The sequence below is a fragment of the Melanerpes formicivorus genome, unplaced genomic scaffold (genome assembly GCF_026170545.1).
Source record: "Melanerpes formicivorus ecotype bairdi unplaced genomic scaffold, bMelFor1.0.p_v2 SCAF_17, whole genome shotgun sequence".
Taxonomy (NCBI): domain Eukaryota; kingdom Metazoa; phylum Chordata; class Aves; order Piciformes; family Picidae; genus Melanerpes; species Melanerpes formicivorus.
The window spans coordinates 12818124-12839339 of NW_027142369.1; the positions used below are offsets into that span (position 1 = coordinate 12818124).

At 44.1% G+C, this 21216-nt stretch overlaps 1 protein-coding gene and 1 long non-coding RNA gene across 6 annotated transcripts; one reads left to right on the forward strand and one right to left on the reverse strand.

Annotated features, from left to right (window-relative positions):
• The first annotated feature begins 62 nt into the window (after nucleotides 1–62).
• TIMM9 (translocase of inner mitochondrial membrane 9) lies at nucleotides 63–10183 on the forward strand. Of its 2 annotated transcripts, none has more exons than XM_068148986.1 (4): nucleotides 63–245; nucleotides 6028–6092; nucleotides 6449–6544; nucleotides 9650–10183. In XM_068148986.1, exons 2-4 carry the CDS (start codon nucleotides 6054–6056, stop codon nucleotides 9782–9784), a joined length of 270 nt encoding a protein of 89 aa, XP_068005087.1. In that variant the 5' UTR covers nucleotides 63–245; nucleotides 6028–6053; the 3' UTR covers nucleotides 9785–10183. The 2 variants fall into 2 exon arrangements, with proteins under 2 accessions (XP_068005087.1, XP_068005086.1); XM_068148985.1 differs by having other exon boundaries at nucleotides 64–245; nucleotides 6023–6092.
• Nucleotides 6432–14816, reverse strand: LOC137446411 (uncharacterized). 4 transcript variants are annotated; one of them, XR_010988642.1, is made up of 4 exons: nucleotides 14771–14816; nucleotides 10364–10473; nucleotides 8490–9191; nucleotides 6432–8384 (listed from the first exon to the last, which is right to left on the reverse strand). It is a non-coding gene; the product is annotated as an uncharacterized lncRNA (long non-coding RNA). The 4 variants fall into 4 exon arrangements; XR_010988643.1 differs by lacking the exon at nucleotides 14771–14816 and having other exon boundaries at nucleotides 8490–8604; nucleotides 9073–9191; nucleotides 10364–11088; XR_010988644.1 differs by lacking the exon at nucleotides 14771–14816 and having other exon boundaries at nucleotides 6432–6764; nucleotides 10364–11088.
• Between the last annotated feature and the right edge of the window lie 6400 nt (nucleotides 14817–21216).

Here is a 21216-nt window from a genome sequence, read left to right on the forward strand (position 1 = left end):
AGTCTCAAAAGCGTCCGAAGGAAACCTGTACCCGGAACCTCCGGCAGGACAGCGCGAGTGTCACGTAACAGCGCTGCACAGCGGGGAGGAAAGTAAAGCCCTCAATAAGTCAGCGCTGGCTGATTCTTCCCGTGGCGAATCGGCGAGGCCGCTGGGCCCGCTGCGGCCGGGTGTGCTCTGTGCTGCTCTACTCTACTCTACTCTACTGTACGTTTCCCGCGCGGTCCAGGCTCGTGGCGGTGCGGGTGAGTGCGCGGGCGGCGGCGCGCCCGAGGCAGCATCGGGCAGGCGGGACCGGGCAGCGCCGCCTGGCCCAGCGGCGGGGAGGGACAGCATTGGGGGTGGCAAGCCACGGGCAGCCGCCCGGTGCGGCCATTACCGGGAGAAGTGGGGCGGGGGGGAGGAGAAAGGTGCCATGAATGAATTAAAAGCTGTCCGTTTGGAGGATTTTTTCCTAGCTTCCTAGTCTTTTCTCCCCATGGGATGGAAAGCTATCTGTATCTGCACAGGCCCGGAGAGCGTTTGCTCTGTTGAGTTGGGGCTTGGCTTGGCGAGGGTCTCCTTAAGGTGAAGGAGCTCAAGGTGCCCTTGAAAGCAAGAATTGAAGGATGCAATCAAACAAACAAAAATATCCCGAAATCGTGTGGCAATTGTTTTATCTCTAGCTCAGGTTTTTGTCTTGCTGGGTCACAAGTATCACCCAGGTCTAATTTAAATTAATTTGGTGGATGAAATGCTGGAGATGAGCTGACAATGTGTGCTCACAGCCTGTAAGGCCAACTGTGTCATGGGCTGCATCCAAAGCAGCGTGGCCATCAGGCCGAGGGAAGGCGTCTGCCCCTTTGCTCTGATGAAGCCTACTCTGCAGTACTGGGTCCAGTTCTGGAGTCCTCAGCACAGGAGAGAGACACGTGGACCTGTTGGAGTGGGGCAAGGGGAGTCCACCACAATGATACAAGGGCTGGAATCCCTCTGCCATGAGGACAGGCTGAGAGAGTTGGGGTTGTTCAGCCTAAAGAAGAGAAGGCTTCATAGAAACCTTACTGTGGCCTTTCAGTACTTAAAGGGGACCTGTAAGAAAGCTGCAGACAGAGTTTGTAGCAGGGCCTGTTGTGACAGGAGAAGGGGTGATGGCCTTAAACTACGAGAGGGGAGGTTTAGACTAGGTACAAGGAAGAAACTTTATATAATAGGGGTGGTGAAACACTGGCCCAGGTTGCTGGGAAAGTTGGTAGATGTCCCATCCCTGGAACATTTCAGTTCAGGTTGTCCCAGTTTCTGAGCAACCTGATCTAGTTGAAGGTATCCCTACTGACTGCAAGGGGGTTGGACTACATGACTTTTAAAGGCCCCTTCCAACCCTAAAGCATTCTATGATTTGAAATAGGCAACCACTTATAGAAAAGTGTGTTTTCTCACAGGACAGACCTCATTGCATGTGTTCAGTCTGTTCAAAAAGGCTCTGGGAATGTCTGATTTCCAACTTACTATGTTAACTCACCTTTGGTATTGAGGCACGGCTTCTACCATTGTCCTCTTTCTCTTCAGAGTATGGTCTAGCTGATAGCCATGAGACAGAATCATACAGAATGGTTTGCACTGGGAGTTCCAACCTCCCTGGCACATCCAGGGACACCCTCCACTAGATAAAGAATTATATTCTATTCCACAAGATCATGAATTAAAGCAATCTGTGCATCTTTCTACAAAGCCACCTTCTGACCAGTCCCTTTATTATCTCGCCATGTTCCTCCGAAAGCTGACTGTGGTGCATAAAGAAAGCTTTAGTGTGTAACCACACTACAAGACCTAGTCTGGAGGGAAGTGTCTGAACCCACTCTGGGTGTAGGGGAGAGCTGGGTTCTGTCTTTCTGTCAGGAAGGGGCATGGCATAGTGTGGTCAGCAGGAGCAGGGAAGTAATTCTGCCCCTGTACTCAGCACTAGTAAGGCCACACCTTGAGTACTGTGTCCAGTTCTGGGCCCCTCAGTTTAGGAAAGATGTTGACTTGCTGGAAGGTGTCCAAAGAAGGGCAACAAAGCTGGGAAGGGGTTTGGAGCACAAGCCCTATGAGGAGAGGCTGAGGGAGCTGGGGTTGCTTAGCCTGGAGAGGAGGAGGCTCAGGGCAGACCTTATTGCCATCTACAACTGCCTGAAGGGAAGGTGTAGCCAGGTGGAGGTTGGTCTCTTCTCCCAGGCAACCACCAACAGAACACGGGGACACAGTATCAAGCTGCACCAGGGGAGGTTTAGGCTGGATGTTAGGAAGAAGTTCTTCACAGAAAGAGTGATTGCCCATTGGAATGGGCTGCCCAGGGAGGTGGTGGAGTCACCATCACTGGAGGTGTTTAAAAAGAGACTGGATGAGGCACTTACTGCCATGGTTTAGTTGATTAGATGGTGTTGGGTGATAGGTTGGACTCGATGATCTCAAAGGTCTTTCCCAACCTGGTTAATTCTGTTTATTCTGTTACCAGTGCCTTTCTGCGCTGGTGCAACACTGAGAGGTGGTTGCTCAGGTTCACAGCACTGGAAGCTCGAGAGCTCTTTGAATCGATGTGGTTTGGTGGTTTTTTTAAATCTGATGTGAATCAAGTTCTAGCATAGTAATTCCCAATGATAAAAACCCAAACCCTTTCTCTCTAAATTGTGGGTACTTTATCATCACATATTTCTTTGACTTGATATTTTTATTCTTCTTTGTCCCTTTTACACACATGCAGAAACTCAGGTGGTATGTGCACACTCCTGTGTGTATGATTGGAACTGAAGGTTGAAGGAAATGCAGAGAGTAGGTCATACCTACACCTAATTCAAGCTGTTATTCAGGCTAAAACTGTGATGGATTTATGTCTCTCCACACACCCACCACCACAATAAAATATAGTCCCCTGCTAAAAAGTTGAAATAGCTCCCCCAAAACACAGGGCTTGTTTAGTTTCCATGGGAAAGGTTACTGTTGACTCAAGATTAGGTAATAGACACTGATGTTGATGGCATCACTGGGGAAAAAACCTTCCTCGATGTAGTCTGTGGAATGTGGTTTGCCTCTAAGAACTCTGGGCTGTTAAATGGAAGCAGGTTTTTCAGCCACTCAGCAGGACAGTAGTAACAATCAAAAGGAATGTTCCAGTTACTGGTGCTTCAGTTATGTTCATGACCCTCTGCTTCCAAAGGTCTGGAGATGCAGCTGAGGAAGCTGTGTTCCTGCAGATAAGTTTTAGAAGAGTTCTGACCTCTGTATTCTGGCTCCTGTTCCTCCTGCTGTGCACCCGGATGGTTAACCCAGGGTAGCTAGGAATCCTTAATCTAATCGTTGGGTGTACTTGATCTTTGTTAAAAGTTGTCACTCTGCAGTGATTTCATGTTTCCATGACAATGGGAGTGGCAGCCACAGCAGCTGGAAATATTGGAGGCATTTTCCAGATTCTAAAAACAGGGCTGGGAGCTGACATGGATCTTGCAGAGGGAATAGGTTTGGGTAGAATCACAGAACTGTTTAGGTTGGAAAAGACCTTCAAGATAATTAAGTCCAACTGTTATAGGCTAAAAGTTTTACTATCTTTGTAAAGAAGACGGAAGAGGTTATCCTTAACTACAAGTTTTGCTCAGAGAGGCTTATCTTAAGAGAAGGTCTCTTTAGAACATCAAAACATCTGGAAGAGCTCCAGGGCCATTCAAGAAGGGAGACTTTCCAGCTGTCGCTACTTTCCTGGTGAAGCAGAACATCCAGACATGTGGCCCTTGTTGCAGAGGTTTATTTTACTTCCTTCAGTGTGACACGTTTAAAAGCACAATGCTGAAATCCCCAATCACATTTAGCCCAGAAGAAAGTAAAACCAAGCTGCAGAGACTTAAACCTGAAGCAGACTGAAGTTGTGTGAGCAGCTAGGTAAGAAGCTCTGTGGTGTGTAGGTTGAGCTGCCAGGCCTCATAATAGTCTCTTTCTTCACTTATTTTCCCTTGTCTCACAGGGCGGAGGGAAAGGGAACAAACAGCAGTAACATGATACATTTAACAGCCTCCATGAAAAAAACAGGTCTGCACATTTCTGGTGGAGGTAGCACATTTTTAGATGTTAAGGCAACTGCCTGCAGTTTGTAGCTACTGAAGGGGCGCAGTAGAGCTATATAATTTCACTGCCTGCTGTGTGGAAAGGGTAAAATACCTGCAGAGGGAGGAGTGCTTCAGACACTTCAAATCAGGTAGTGCCATTGTGCTGAGGTAAATCGGCTGTCTCCCAAGTGCAAGTGTAAAAGCTCTGTGGAACTGTAGTTCAGTAAATCTGTAATTTTAAGCTTGCCAAACTTAGTCACAGGAGAACAAAAGCTCAAGTATGTTATAAACAGCATAATGAAGCAATACTGAGTGTGAGAAAGCAGCGCTGACAGCTGGAGCTTTTAGCTGTCTATTGCTTGGAAAAGGACTGAAGTCTTTTCCTCTACTCTGTGATTTCCAGCTCTCTGTTTAATAATCCACTTAATCTGACTTTATAGAATTGTCACTGGCTTGCTTTATTCTAAAAGGCTGAAAATGAGAGTGGAGTAGCTATCCACTTTCACTCACTACTTGATGTCCCAGGTGACAGTTCACAGTGTCACCAAGGTTGGAAGAGACCTCAAAGATCATCAAGTCCAACCTGTCACCAGAGACCTCATGACTAGACCGTGGCACTTACATCCATATCATCCATATCTCATAAAACAAGTTGGAGCTGTATCCTAACTAACACCACTTTTCTTCAAAGCAACCATATCCTGTAGGGTCTCCTTAACTTGCCCATGAGGAATTCTTGGTCCTGAGGGTAGGCATCTTAAATCCAGGAGTCATATGTGCTCTTTGCCTCCAATTCCTGAACTGCCTTTCTGTGAAGTGATAAAGTGTAATGTTAAGAGGCAGACACTATAATCACTTCTGCGGGGAAGGAGTATAGGGTGAGTGCATGCTTATGAGAGCTCCATGGTTTTTAGTTGGTTAGTTTTCTTTCTGTTGTAAAAATAATTTTCAATGTCTTTTTATTCTTGTTTAGAAGCCTTGCTCACTCTCCCTTCCCACTGATGAGACAGTGGAATTGTTTAAGCTTTTTAAAATGTGAGCATCTTGCCCAAAATTCAGCAAAGCATAATGTAAGATTAATTGTGAGTGGTCCTTGCTAAAGGGCTAAATGAATTTCTTTCACAAAGTGATTACACTTCAGTGCTAATTGTGTAAATTGAACTGAAGGATCTTGTTCTCATCAACACCCAACCTGAGCTTGCATTGTCATCTGTGATAGGTCTTACATAAGATGTGAATTAAGGAGAAAGGAAAAGTGGCTTTCAGTATTCTAGGAAACCTGCAGGGATGCTTTCAAGCCTTAAATTGTTTACTGTGCTGGATTAGGAATGTAAGTCTTTCTTGAAGATGCTTGCTTACATTCTTGGATCCATGGCTGTTCATTCTTCTATTTCTGTCTGTTTCACTTCCTGTAAGGCTCTTCTCATTTGTTTATATTTTTGGGGTATTTTTTTGCCTTTAATTCACTATATTCAGTGACCAGAACATGTGTTCTAGTTGAAGTGTTTGGTGAGAATGTATAGAAACCAGACATTGTTTTCTCTGATGCAGGCTGGCTTATGCTGAATCTATTCAGGGTGGCTACCATCTTACATTTGCCATTTTTCCCTTACTGTTTTTACAGATGACATCTAAAGTCACCAAAACTATAAGGCTAGAGAATGTTATTGTTTCCTTCTCCCCCTATTCCTGCCCCATTTTTACTTTGTAAAAAAGGTAATTTTTAAGTGCTTAAATCACCTTAACTGTTTGAAATGCTTAAAGTAAAGCAGTTAACAGGTGGATTGGGGAATGTTTCATAACTGGAATCATCTTGGAATACATTTCAAATAGATCCCTTCCTTCAAGCAGATGGCTTGAAAAAGTTACATTTAAATACACTCTGAGAATGTGTAGAATTCCATTTGTTGTCAAATGTTACTGTCCACATATATGCTTTGTGTATGAAACTCTGCTTTTCTTTCCAGAATAGGTGACAGAGTCACAGGTGGTAGAAAAATGGCTGGACAAATATCAGAGTCTGATCAGATCAAACAGGTAAGCTATTGTATTCATGAGTGGTGGCTTTGGAGATCATGTATTACTTTATCAGGTATAGCAAAAGGTGTAAGCCATGGAGAAAGACAAAAAAAGTTAAAGTTGTCAGAGTTCTGGAGGGAATTGCTAGTTCTGTAGCAATTAAAATGTGAACATTTGCCCATTGGCAGGCACAGTATAGTATCTGATTTAAGTATATCAGCATTTAGTAGTGAAGTCTTCACTGATTCCTCCTCCCTCCCCCACAATGACTTGTTCTTGAAATGTTAGTGTCACCAGATGGCCCATACAGCTGTGTGTAAGGAAAAAGAAATGCAGAATCTTTAGAATACTCATTGACCAATTTTTATTTCTAGTTCAAGGAATTTCTTGGAACATACAATAAACTTACAGAAAACTGCTTCCTGGATTGCATAAAGGATTTCACTAGCAGAGAGGTTCAACCAGAAGAGGTAGGTAAATGCTTTTAATGCCCCTTTGGTGGAGTTGCTGTGTAGCATTCCAATATCAGAAGCAACTTAGAAAGCTTTGATCTTCCAACCAGCTGAAAAGCCAGTTATTCTTCAGTGGAGTGTAGGGAGTATGGCATGTGACATATGTGAGTTGCATGTCTCCCAGTGAGAAAGGAAGCAAGTTAATGAAGAAGTGTCTTGCCTGTTGTTTTGCTTCTCCCTATACATCCAAAGATGAGAAATGCTTCTATGTGTCCTAATAGTTTGTTTACAACAGAAACCAAGCAAAGCCTATTGCTTTTGATGTGTTTGATCATCACCTACAGACAAACTAAAGGCTAGGACCTCTTGAATTTTGTCATTGTCTTCATTGTCACACAGAAATTCTCTCCCCTCTCACCTGAGTATTGGCTGCTTATTGCAATTCTGTGTTTCATTCTCTGAGCTACCAGAGGAGGTACTTGTGCCTCAGCTTCTGATGGGAGTATCTTTATAGGCCCACCTACATCATGCAACTCATTCTTTGAAGGTAGAGTCCTAGTGAAATACTTGTTTACCTCTGCCCACACTCCCTGCGTAGTAGTGAATCACAGAAGCACAGGCCTCTGAGTTCTGACTGGTAAATCCCTTTCTCTGCATTGCAGGGAGGTCCATCAGAGTCACACAGAAAAAAAAAAGGTTAAGCTCTTGATAAGATAGGTTGCATGTTTTTATGCCTCTCATCTTTGAGAATTTTATCATTTTGTTGATTAAAAGCCTTTGCTCAACTCTGCTGGCAAGAGGAGAGAAAAACCTAAAGTTTTAAGCTAGCCATTGGTTTTGAGCATCATCTTCCTCCTCAGCACAGGCAAAAATCACATCTTCCTTCAGTTTGTTCCTTGTTTCCCTGATCTCTGCATCTGCTTCAGTGGGATTCTGGACTGCAGAAGGTCAGAATTATTCTGGCTAAGGTCTGGTTACTTTTACCAGCTCATTTTTAATTGCTTGACCAATACAGAGAGTGTCATTCAACAGACCTGACAGAATTGTTAGCAGCACAACTTCTTTACCTCTCTGGGACGCTGTCTGTTTTCCAGTGGAGGATTATAATTTCTTTTGTTACCCAAAGTATTACTAAAATATCTTCTAAAATAATTCATAGAACTGTTCTGTTCGGAGGAGACCTTTAAGATTGGGCCCAGTTACTAAGCCAGCACTGCCAAGTCACCACTAAACAGCATCCCTCAGCATCTCATCTACGTGTCTTTTAAATCCTTCCATCACTTCTTTGGGCAGCCTGTTCCAGGGACTGACAACCCTTTTGGGGAAGATATTTTTCTTGGCACAACTTGAGGCCATTTCTTCTTGTCCTATTACTTGAAGAAGAGAGACTGACATCCACTTCCCTACAGACCTGGGATGTCCTGTTTTCTTTGGACCACTTGACCGATCTGATGTGGAAAGGTCTATGCACATATTGAAAGATGTGGTTTCTTATTAAATAAGTATGATGAATAACTCCATGAATCTCCTCAGAGTCTACATTTGAGAAAAACTGAAAGAAAACAAAACCCAACCTCCCCCCACCCCCCAAAAAAGGGCACAATAGCTTCTGACCTCTTTCTTACAGCATGGCTGCACTGCAAGTCTAAACTTCCCCAAGCACCTCAGCAGAAATACCACACCCTCTGGGAGCAGGGGCTTGGGGTAATTCCAGGGTTTGTTTCCTATTGAGGCTTCACTCTCACTTAACTGGTTTTGCTGTAGCTGATGCCAGGTGAAGGAGAGAGAAGGTGTGTACAGCTGCATCCTCTCTTCTTCTCACATCCCTTAATACAGAATCAAAGCAGCTTCTGGTTCTCTAGTAATTGTGCAACATGGTAGTCTTTAGAATTGCTCAGAAACAATCCCATAACTCTTTATACACTTAGAAAACAAAACAAACTCAAAGTTTAAAATACAATACCATGGGTGGAAGAGGCCCTGCTGTTTCTGTCCCTCTCCAGCTGACTGATAGTACTTGGGAGTGCTTTACTTGCTTCCATGAAGGTTAGCCAAGCAGATACAAGAACCTGATAAAGCTATTAAGAATAAGGTTAAAAAAAAAAAAATCCAACTGAACTAGCAGACAGATTGTATTTGGCTGTCAAAAGTAGTATGTGTTTGTAAACATAATTTTTAAATGCTAGTGTAATAGAACACTTACTCCAAAATTAAATGCTTGATATACTTTGATTTCACAAGAGGAGCCCAAGGATTAAATGGTAATATAATACAGATGTGGCATGTTTTCATGAAGACTTTCATATGAGAAGGAATATTAAAAGCTGTTTCAGACATCCCTCATAAACTAGACTTCATTTTCCACTGCATGGACAGGCTGTGCTCACTTAAGCCCTCACAGAATCATTCTGGTTTGAAAAGACCTTCAAGATCATCAAGTCCAACCACCAACCCAATTCTGCCAGGTCTGGTGCTAAACCACGTCCCTTAGCATCACATCTCTGCATCTTTTAAACACCTCCAGGGATGGGGATTCAAGCACCTACCTGGGCAGCCTATTCCAGTGTTTGAGAACCCTTTCAGTGAAGAAGTTTCTTCCAGTATCCAGCTTAAACCTCCGCTGGTGCAACTTGAGGCCTTTTCCCCTCATCCTGTCACTTGCCACCTGGGAGAAGAGACCAACACCAAACTCATTACAAACCTTCTTTTAGATAGGGCAATAAGAGGCCCTCTCAGCCTCATTTTCTCCAGAATAAACAACCTGGTTCCCTCAGCCACTCCTCATAAGACTTGTTCTTTAGACCCTTAATCAACTCAGTTGCCCTTGCTTGGGCATGCTCCAGCACTTCAATGTCCTTCTCATAGTGAGGACCCCAAAATTCAACACAGTATTCAAGGTACTTAGTAGTGCTGAGCACAGTGGGACAATTCACTTCCCTAGTCCTCTGTGTCACATTGTTTCTGATGCAAGCAAAGGTGCTGTGGGCCTTATCTTGAAGGTTAACACAGAATATGAGATGTAGTCATAAAATCATTTATCCCTGTATGTGACAATACTTTGAGTCCTGTTCAGGGAAGTGTTTTAACTACTGTTTAATACCTTCTGTTTCCTTCTTCCTCCAGATGACCTGCTCAGACCACTGCCTACAGAAATATTTAAAAATGACCCAGAGGATCTCTATGAGGTTTCAAGAGTACCACATTCAGCAGAACGAAGCTCTGGCAGCTAAAGCAGGACTGCTTGGCCAGCCTCGTTAGACACAAGCACTCTGCTCAGACTTTACCAGCAGTGCCAGCATTCAGTGGGCAAGAACACAGTTTGGATTTTCTGTCAGGATCTGTGTCTGGCAACTCAGAAGGGAGTTCTGGATACTGTTCAGACAGTGAAAACCATGAAGGGTTAACAAGAAGTTAGTCATGGTGGACTGGCAATGGAATCTGTTCCTGAGGTCCTTTTCACTCTGCAATGAGGTAAAATTGCTACAAACTTTTCCAGGGCCCACCAGCTGGTATGTGTAAATTTCAGGGGAGGGTGGGAGGATTTTATTTCCTTTCTGCTAGGACTGCTTCAGATTAAAAAAATTTTTTAAAGTGTAATGTGGAAATCACACTTTTTTATTTAATTCAAGTAAAATAAATGGGAACTGTACACTTGTATGTTTGTATGTTATTTCCAAGGATAGATTTTTAGGATGCTAAGAGTCATGCTTTTGTTTGCTGAGCACTCATTCCTTCCCAGCTACTATGGAGTCCTGTTCATTCATTGCCACTTTAAGTTGCTGGCAGGTAACAGAATTAGTGACTGTTTCAGCAGCTGGGGATTTATGAACATCTTACCTCTCAGTTTGGGAGGAGCTTCTGTTGAGCTGCCATCATAGAGCCTGATGATCATTCCTGAATCCCCTGGAGTGCCAATGGTGATGATCAGAGCATCAAGCCAAAGGTGGCTGTAAATTGCAGGCAACTGCTGTAATTAATTAGCTGAGGTAGGCAGGGATGCTCTGCCAGCAGAGGTGGTTATGTTTGCCTCCTGCTTCACCAGGTCACTTAAAAGGAACACAAGTGTGTCATTAGCAGTGCCTGTGTTCAAGACAACTTCTAGGCACTCCTTGTTTGCCTTGGGGAAACCCAGGGGTCTTTCAAACCCAGCATGATGCACTCCAAGCACTGAGCTTGCTGGCAGTTTTTTCATTCAATAATGCAAATGCCACCAGAAAGTACAGAGTATACACAAAGTATGCGTTTGTGGCTGGATGAGTGCAGGGAGATGTTTGTGGAAGCTCACTGGTCTGATGTGATTTGGGGCTAGAAAAAACACCAGTCCTTTGAAAGGATCTTGATGACTGCAATCCTGCAGTCAGATTGTCAGTACAGTAGAGGGATTGCTCACAGGCACATTTTGCTTTAGCTCTAATAGAATCCAATAACAAAGGGAACCAAACATCAAGATCACCATAGCCACTTTGAGATTTCAAGTGATGAATACTCAAACAAGGCTGTTTCACATCAGCTGCCAGGTTCTGCTGTTGGGTAGAAAGGCAACAGCAAGAAACAGAAATGGCAGGAAGTCTGCCCACATGCTTTTGTTGTTACCTTCTCTGTTGCTTTTTATTTCCAACAGCTCGTTGTCTCTGTACTACTTGGCTCTCAGCTCCCCAGGCTGTGGATTACTAGGCCATAATGGCAGCATGGTTCACCTGCCATTTGTGCTGGATACTGCTCTGCTTGCTGCTGTTCAGAGCTCCACAGAAATTTGTCCACAGGCCTTTGAAAGGGTGGAAGAGGCTAGTATGTTCCTACAGTCTCCCTTACATGTGCTTTGTACTTAGCTGTGTCACAACTTGTCTCTATGTAGCCCAAGCCTTGTTACCTTGGAGATGGTTAAGAGCTACCTCTAAAATAGTAAAGGCTAAAAAGAAGCCCAAATAAGGCAGCAAGTCTCCAATATCCTGTTTTTTCAAAGGCATAACAGGCTAATAGCAGCTAGATCAATTGCTACAAGTAGGACATAAATGCTATGCCAAATTAGAAATAATATATCCATAGTAAAGCTTCCTTTAAAGCAGCCTTTTTGTGCAACATTTGGAAGTAATGCATCAAGCTATCCCATTCTCCATCAGATCTTACTGTGCAAACAAGTGCTCAAAAAAACGATAGTAAAGGTTTTACATGGTGGGACTGAGGATGTGTCACCGGCTGTGACATCCAACCCACCACAGGATGTTCATGTCTTCTGGGCACATGAGGCATCTAACTCAAACATTTTTGCTTACACACTCTCACCTATCAACTTCCTCCTTGTTAATCAGCTGCACAGTGCAGAGAGCTAACACATTAATCACCCAGTAGTTAAAAGGAGTTTCCCAAATGAAAATAAAATTTAGGAAGTTATTTTCTGGCATGTGCAATGACAGTATGGCTGCTACTGAGAAGGGCAAGCTAAATCTTGCCCACCACAAAGAGAATGAGTTCTGAAAGAGCAATTTCTATTAAAATCATACTGGCATTTAAGTGACATTTTGGCAAACCCCATGGAAACCTTGGGTCATAACCTCTCAGCCTTTAATTTCTTCCTTAAATGGGTCACAGTTGTTAAATCTGTAACAATAATTCCTTTGAGACTACACAGTGCTTGGTGTGTGAAAAATGAACACTACAGTCCCATCAGTAAACCAAGAGGAAATTTAAAATGAACCTATAGTTGTGTACAAATAGTCTGAATGTTACCTTTATGAAATCTGACCATGCTGCAGGCTGGTTGTCTTAAACTCAGCTAAAGCATATGCTGTCATATTCTCTCGCAGTAGTGACATAATGACCCAGATTTGCTCCTGATGGTTTTGCTGGTGTTAATCAAACATCTCTGTACAGAAAGACAACTAAGCACTTCAATGAATCCCCAAACTTTCATTTCTCAAAGCAGCCAGTAAAGTCCTAGAAGCAAGCCTTGTAATGTATTGGCACTTCCACCAAGTTTTGATGAAAGGGAAGAGGAGCTGAGATTTATATACAAAAAGACTCATGTAAATTCCTGCTGAATCTAGTATGGAATTTGACTGCTCAAGCACTGGGTAAATCGATGGCCTAGAAGCAAGAGGCTGGTCTGGGTGGGGGGAACACAAAGCTGGAGTGTTCCCTGGCGTAGCTGCCTTCATCTGCTCTGCAGTCAAAGCTGTTCTTGCTGCCCTAACTTTGCTAACATTACATATAAAGTAACTTCTTAACGACGTGTTGTGAAGATTTTTGTTGTGCAAAGCATTGAAGACCTTTCTAGGTCCTGTGTAAATGCTAAAACTACTGTTAACCTGTGTATTTCCTGGCCAAAATCAACAGTTTTGGGTATCTCTGCATCTCCCACCAAGGCTCAGAGCTGTCATCCTACTCTCTTAATGGGGTTTCTCATCTCCTAACAGAGCATGCACTGTGTGCTACAGTGGCAGCAGAGCTGTTCAGAATAGGAACCAATCCATTTGCTTTTTCCTTTAAAAATCAGCCTATGTTGGATTCTGGTTTCTAGGGCAGAAATCCCATAGTGCTTTTAGCCCTGAGCATTTACTCAGACCTTTTGGCTTCAGGATGAGTGCAGACAGCAGCAGAGTTTAACAGATGCATCAGCACACTGGGATTCAGAAGTTCAGCCATCAGCTCTAACTCCTGCCACCTGCTTTAACTCTCAGTGCTCCTGCTCCTCTCCCACTCCATGTCTGCCCAGTCTATTTGAACTGTAGGCTCCTTAATGCAAATACCATTTTCCTGCAACAGTGGTGAGTGCCTGACACTGGAGCCTTGACCTCTCTGGGGACTATCACAGATTTGTATTATCAAAAATAAGAACACAGACAGTGCTTCCTTCTTGACTGTCCTAGTGTGAGCATTTCAGACATGATGTAGCAGCCCTGTGCTCTCCACCTTTGTTATCTCTAATTATTTGACTGCTAAAGCTGTTCCCTTCTAAACAGTGAAAATCTTCCCTGTCTCCTTAACCCACTGCTCTCTGTTACTCACATTCAGAGGATGTTAGTACAGTTGCAAATTCAAGCATTCCATGCTGTTAGAAAGTGTACCGCTCAAGACTGCCCATTGCTGATGTCCTTGGAGTGCTGGCAGTGGTGTACACACCTCCTTTCTATGCTTAACCCAGCTGGTTTTTTAACTCTGCTGACCTCAGGCATGCAATGCTACAGATAGCAGAAGTTGAGAGGAATTCATAGAATCATAGAATTGTCTGGGTTGGAAGGGACTTCAAAGTGTCATCTACTCTAACCTCCTCTGCAGTCAGCAGGGACATACTCAACTAGATCAGCTTGCCCAGAGCCCTGCTGAGCCCCACCTTGAGTATCTTCAAGGATGGGGCCTCATCCACCTCCCTGGACAACCTGTTGGCAGTGCTCTACTACCTTCCTGGTAAAGAGCCTGTTCCTAACATTCAGTCTAAATCTATCCTTCTCTAGTTTGAAGCCATTGCCTCTCATCCTGTCACTGCAAACAGTCTCTCTTTATCCTTCTTGTAGCCCCCTTCAGGTACCAGAAAGTCACTATTGGGTCTCTCCAGAGAATTACCTTTTGAATGTAGGCAGGCTAAGCTATAAAATGTATTTCTGGTGTTAAAAAACAAGTGATTTAGTTTTGAGGATCACTATCACAAAACACTTAGTCGTTAGAAGGTTTACCTTTCCTGTGGCAGCTTTCATGCTCATGAGTTCCTCCCTGCACCTACATTTTTTCATTCTTCTAACAAGTATTGTATAAAAACAATTTGATTTTCTACAACTCCTTCTAATTTTCATAGGGCAAGTAAATCAAAAAGACATCTCAGATACTTACAAGTCCTTTATCCTTAAGTCTGCACTGCTTTCATATAACAATAATATAGGTATCTTTTTGAGACATATGCATATTATTTATTTATTCCTCATGATGAAATGCCTACAGCAGTTGCAACTCCCCCACCCCCTTCAGCTTCCCAAAGCAGCCCCAGCTTCCTCTATACCATCCTCCACCCTGCCTAAACAGCTCCTGCTCCACTACCCCCATTTTTGCACCCATCCTAGAGCCTGGGGTAAGACCTTCAACCAGCCAAGATACCACACAGAGGAGCTCAGCCCCAGCGAGGAGGCCCAGCCAGCACCCATGGACAATATTGGAGTAGTCATCAATTCTGGCCCTAACAACCGGGGGGCCACCAGGCCCCCCGGCCTTTGTTGTCACCACCACCATCACCCAGTGTGCACCATGGGTACTCACCAGTGAAGAGGAGGATCCCTCAGCCCAGATGGGCTCAGTTTAGGGCTTCTGCCTTCCCTGAGGGGGATTAAAAAGGGGAATGGGTGGGGAGGGGAAGTAGACACACCTGGGGTGGGAGGAGACTCCATCAGAGCCCAGGTGCTCTGGGATTTGATGGGGAAAAAGGGGAAAATGGGGAGGAAAAAAAAGGGGTGGGTGGGGTGGAAAAGGGGCAGATATGGTGGAAAAGGGAGGTGGTTCTGGGCTGATCCCCAGCAGCATGGGCAGCAGGGGCAAGGTGGGATGGGATTCTGTCCCTCTGCTCTGCAGAGACCCCACCTGCAGTGCTGGGGCCAGCTCGAGTCCTCAGCACAGACATGGACCTGTTAGAAAGGGGCCTGAGGAGGCCACAGAAATGATAGGTTTAAAACTTACCCATTCCTAAGGGGAGTATTTTTCAGGACTTGAATGAGCATTGAGATCAGGTTTTAAGCTGTGCATGCATGTAAACAAATGGCTTGTTAGGGGAAGGAAAAAAACAAACAAACAGAACCAAAAACCCACAAAAAAAACAACACCCTTGTGTAATATAACAAAGTATTTCATACAAATTCCACATCTTACCCTTTCTTACATAACTGGCATAGCTGGCAGGATCACAGCAAATTAGGTCAAGCTGTACCCAGATGAGGGATTAGAGGAGGAGTAGTTTAGAAATAGCTGAAGACACTGACAGGACTGGAATGTAAATGTTGTTGGATTATTCTGAAGAGCAGGGCAAGATACAGATGTCACCAGTAACATGTAACTGTTCTTCAGGAGCTAGGCTCAGTGAGAGTTAACATTCTACTTGATAAACAACCTGCAGGTTCCCACAGCTGTAATGGAGCTCTAGTGCTGATTTTCTTTGCTGCCAAGGAATGAAACAGAAACTATGTGTCATAATGTTTCTGTGGCTTTTTTTGGTAAGGAGCGAGCTGTACTGGTGAACTAAAGCCAAGTGTCACAAAACAGATGCTCTTCACCTTTGACAACTATTGCTATAGGACAAAACTAGTATAAGGGTACTAAATATTATAACCAGCAGGTAGCTGCAGACCTGGAGCAGAACCAACCAGCACAGCCCTGCTCTGGAACAGAAAAAGGATTTCTCTGAAACTGGGAAGGAGGAGGAATAGCAACATAAATAGCAGTGAGATAATTCAAAACAAAGAGGAAGCCAGGAAAACCCTATTCTTAGAAAGAGTGAGAAACAGCCTGCTTTCACAATTAAGACTGCCTTATCTGTTTCCCTTAAATGACAGAGAAGTAGCTGTCATCAGGCTGTGACTAATCACAAAATCCACCACTCAGTGGCAATAAAACAAGCACATATTCATAGAATGACAGAATGGTTTGGGTTGGAAGGCATCTTAAATATCTGGTTCCAACCCCTCTGCCATGGGCAGGGACACCTGCCACTAGACCAGGTTGCTGAAGGCCCCATCCAGCTTGGCTTTGAACACTTCCAGGGTTGGAACCTCCACAACTTCTCCAGTCCACCTGTTCCAGTGCCTAAACACATTCACGTTGAAGGATTTCTTCCTAATGTCTCTGTTTTGATTGGGATTAAATTAACCCCAAAATTTATTTGCAGGTTCTATCTGGTTGTGAATTCTACCAGGATGCTCATGGGCAACTTTAGTGCAATTTAGAGAACTGAGAAAATGGAAAAGGCTAAGCCACAAGATAGCTTTACCCCACTTACAAAACAGAGGCAAGCCAGGACCCTAGGGAAAGCCAGTGAGAACGCCAGGTTGCCAGGTTGTACTCAGGAGGACGGAGCAGGAATTTGGAGATAGTCCCTAGGTCTCTTTTCTGTGGCAGGCTCCGGGACTGCAAGTTTATAATCCTGTGTGTGGAAAACACAGCACAAATCCAAAGGAAAAGGGACCCGCCGAAAGCAAAGTGTCCTCAGACACAGCCGCTACGAGGCAAAACTCGCGGAGCGACGCTGAGTTGAGCAGCGCAAGGGAAGCCGCGCTGCCGGCCTGTCCCAGCCAGCAGCCGCCGCTTTACGGCAGGCAGGGTCAAGGCAGCAGCAGGCAGGGAGCAGGACCCCAGGGTAGGCAGACCCGGGGAGAAGCCAGGTCCAAGTGCTGATCTCTCCAATTTCGCCGCAAATCCAGAGCAAGAGCAGAGTGAGTCCAAAAGGAGCGCCAAAACTGATCCAAAAATGCGAGCCAACATGAGAGCCAGAATCACAGAATCAACCTGATTGGAAGAGACCTCCTGGATCATCTAGTCCAGCCTACCACCCAGCCCTATCCAATCAACTAGACCATGGCACTAAGTGCCTCATCCAGGCTTTTCTTGAAGATCTCCAGGGACGGCGACTCCACCATCTCCCTGGGCAGCCCATTCCAGTGACAAATCACTCTCTCTATGAAGAACTTCTTCCTAATAGCCAGCCTGAACCTCCCCTGGCACAACCTGAGACTGTAGTCCCTTGCTCTGTTGCTGGTTGCCTGGGAGAACAGACCAACCCCCACCTGGCTACAACCTCCCTTCAGGTAGTTGTAGACAGCAATAAGGTCTCCCCTGAGCCTCCACTTTTCCAGGCTAAAGAACCCCAGCTCCCTCAGCCTCTCCTCATAGGGCTTGTGCTTCAGACCCCTCACCAGTTTCGTCACCCACACACATGGTACACATTCCAGTACCTCAACATCTCTCTTGAACTGAGAACTGGACACAGTACTCAAGGTGTGGCCTGACCAGTGCTCAGTACAGGGGAAGAATAACCTCCCTTGTCCTACTGGACACACTATTCCTGATACAGGCCAGGATGCCATTGGCCTTCTTGGCCACCTGGGCACACTGTTGGCTCATGTTCAGCCTACTATCTACCAGTACCCCCAGGTCCTTTTCTGCCTGGCTGCTCTCCAGCCACTCTGACCCCAGCCTATAGCGCTTCTTGGGGTTGCTGTTCCATAAGTGTAGAACCCTGCACTTAGCCTTATTAAATCTCATCCCATTAGCCTCTGCCCACCCATCCAGCCTGTCAAGGTCGCTCTGCAGGGCCCTCCTACCCTCCAACAGATCCTAACCTGCTCCTGACTTGTGTCATCTGCAAATCTACTGATGATGGACTCAATAGATATTGAGATATTGAACAGTATGGGGCCCAGCACTGATCCCTGGGGGACACCACTAGTGACTGGCTGCCAGCTGGATGTGGCACCATTTACCACCAACATGAAAGCCAAGGCACTCTCTGGTCACTCTTATTTCAGATTTTCCTAGACAATGTGTCCAGTGCCAATATACACTGGGCATAAAGAACCCAGCCAAGCCCAGTGCCAAATCCCAGCACGGGCTTTTCCCTCAGGTGAATACCTGTGAGGGGCTTCAGCTGCCGGCGGGAAGAACGGAGCCTCTCTACCTGTCCCCCAGGGGGAGGAGAAGCCAAGTTCGTGCTTTTGTCTTCCCACATCAAACCTCCGCTGATGGAGGTGGGGGAAGGGGGGTTGGAGCACCCTGTAACAGTCTCATCTAAATTCAGACCAGGAATATGAAAAAAAACTGAACTAATTTACATATTCCTCCAAAGCAGTAGATGAGACTAACTAATGCTTGTGGAATTTGGGGAGCTCAGTTTTTCAAAACAAAAATCCTTCCAATAAGTGATACCTACTTAGTGGTAACTAATAAAGGTGAGTAATTTTAAACTCTCCCAGAGACCTCTTAAGAAAACCATCCTATTTGGTGGCAGATAATAAGGCAGAATGTCAGACTTTCTCAAAATTCGAGGGCAAGAGCTGGATAAATAGCATGAGCTAATTATAAAACATCTTTTTTTCCTAAGCCCTGGAATTACAGTGAGTCAGTCTCTGGCACCATCCCCATTGGTTTCACTGCTTTGTTATGCTCTTTACATCTCCAGAGGTAGAATTATCCTGCACATTGTAGCAAATATTAAAATCCCAAGTACAGAGAAGTAAAAATAGCCAAGAATTTACTGCACAGTGATGCAAGGGCACAGTGAAGTAAACAGCTCAACACACTTTTGTTAACACATTCAGCATTCATCTCTGCTTGTGTCTTCTGCCTCATTCCTCAGATTTGTTTTGAGTTACCAAACCAAGAGTGCTCTTCTCTCAAAAAGAAAACAACAGCGTTTCATACTTAACTGCTGCAAGCAAAACAAAATAAACCCCAGCAGCAAATGCTGCCCAGAAAAGCCACTTGGCTGCCTCAGCTAGCCAAGAATATTTTTAATGCAGAAAAGGAACATTTTAAAAGAATATTAATTTCTTTAATGCAAGATTCCACCTGGTTGCCAAACTTATCTGGAAAGAGAAGGCACTCTCAGGAGTGGATAGTCTGAGAAGCAGGAGATGACAATCCTAAAATTCAGACCTATTTTGGTAGCCATCACTACTTGGCTCCCTACAAGTAAAAAGAGAGTATGTATCCATTAAAAAAACTTCTGCCCAGATTATTCCAGTACTGCACCTTTAAAAATATTAAAGTGGAACTTGTGCAAGACACCACAATGAAGAAGTGATTTAATCACCTGTGATACTTTTAGACTATGTCTTTCAATTATTTTTTCACAGATCTTGAATAGAAAGTAGAAAAATATAAATAAATATTGGGTGTAAAAAGGAAAATAAAGATAATACTAAACAATGCCATTGGAGGAGATAAGGGACTAAAACTAGTTGTACCAAAACAATCTTATCTTCTCTCACTTCTTCACTCAGGGAGAGATATTAACTTCCTTTTGCTTGAATGTGGCTGCATTGTTTTGGTTTGTCTAACTCTGCTCCTTTCTCTTCCTTTTGTACATGGAGGTAGGGGGGAGGCAGGGAAGGAGAAGCTCCTAGCTTCCCCTGGTCTTTGACCAGAGGGTTCCTCGTGCTGTTTATTAATTGTAAATATATGGAAATACTGTAAATACTGTGTATTTTCTACATATTCATTGCATTCCATTGTAAATTGTAGTTTTGCTTGTAAATACAGCTTTCATTTGCTTCCAACTGAGCTGGTCTGGCAAAGTTAATGCTGGGGGGTAAATCTCAACCCACCACATCACCTTTTCTCTTCTGCTGTCCTTCAAAGTAATGGTCTTTGCTGCTCCCTGTGAAGGTCAGATACATTCTGCTTTGTAAAGACCCACGCTTTAATTTGACCTTGTTCTGCTTTCCTTTTGCTACTAATTGCTACTGCAATTCAGTCTAACCTCTGTTGAAACAACAGCTTGTTTTTATTTTTCTGACACCTCTGCCGATCTTTCAGACTGATGAAGCAAGAGGTGGTTTCTCACGCACCAGCACTCTGATGGACGAGCCAGAAACAAGTGGATATTTAACTGGGTATTGCCAAACTGACTCATAAGTATAAAATTGCAGCTGGTTTACTTCACGGAAAGGAAGTAAAACAAGCAAGGAAATTAACCTTCCCTTACTTTATGTCCTTGCATGCAAATGTTTCAAATATTTTCCAACTTTCAGATATATTCCCATATAAAAATACTAAATCTGCCAGAGATCTGACAATTCCTTGTATCAGCTGCAGGAGGTGGTGGGGAAGGCTGAATTCTCTTGCAGCCCTATTCAACAGTTCTAGCAGTCTCGGATCCTGTAATCTGAATTGTGGTGTGTTTTTTTTACCTCCTAACTAAGCCTGAAATAACAGCTATCATTTTGAGAAAAACTGTGAAAGAGTAGAAGGGAAGAGAACAGCAGGAAGTCTGCCAAGAGGGTACTTTATTTTTGATTGCTCTTGCAAACATGAGACCTAAGCTCTTACTGAGGGAAAAAAAAATTCTAAATTCAGTAGAATCAGAATTAGTGCATCCTCAACAGCATAAACTTTCAATTAAAGCAGGAGAATACATTTTGGAATTTATTTTATGTCAACAGAGCAGAAGCAAGGGGATTATAGTAAAGTGAGAAGTAGAAAAAGCCAATGGGGTTTCTTGTTGATTTCACCTTCAGTACTGCACAGTCCCATATTATTTAGTTAATCTTTTCCCTGTGGTGCTTTTAAATGCCATAGGAAACTACTTGAAACATCTACTGAGTCATCTGGCTGACAGATAAGCTGCTTGCCAGAAAGATAAAACCAGGAAGTCAGTAACACACTGGAGGGTTTGCCTCTGGACTTGCAGATTTAGTGTCCTGCCAGAACAGTGATGCTGGCTGTTACTGGGGGAGAGTGTGGGTTGTCTGTTCATGAGTACTAGTGCAAGGTAGACAGGTGGAGAGAGGAAGTAAGGAAGTTCTCCATGCCAAGGAGCAATCATCTGGTAGAATGGGCTTCCATGTTTATGAAACCACACCTTCCATCTTCCACGGGTACTTTGGACCTTCCTAAGAGAGAAAGGGAAGTACACACTGACCATCTACACTGCTCTACACTGAAGTAGAGTTAGAACTCATTCATCATCTCTGCTTGTTGTACCTACCTAAGATCTCTCACAG

What these genes read in the sequence shown, in the direction of transcription:
- TIMM9 (XM_068148986.1), top strand. Translation starts at nt 6,054, where the DNA reads ATGGCTGGACAAATATCAGAGTCTGATCAGATCAAACAG. An exon ending in AGTCTGATCAGATCAAACAG is followed by an intron (nt 6,093 to 6,448) that starts GTAAGCTATTGT and finishes TTTTATTTCTAG; the next exon opens with TTCAAGGAATTTCTTGGAAC. An exon ending in GAGAGGTTCAACCAGAAGAG is followed by an intron (nt 6,545 to 9,649) that starts GTAGGTAAATGC and finishes TTCTTCCTCCAG; the next exon opens with ATGACCTGCTCAGACCACTG.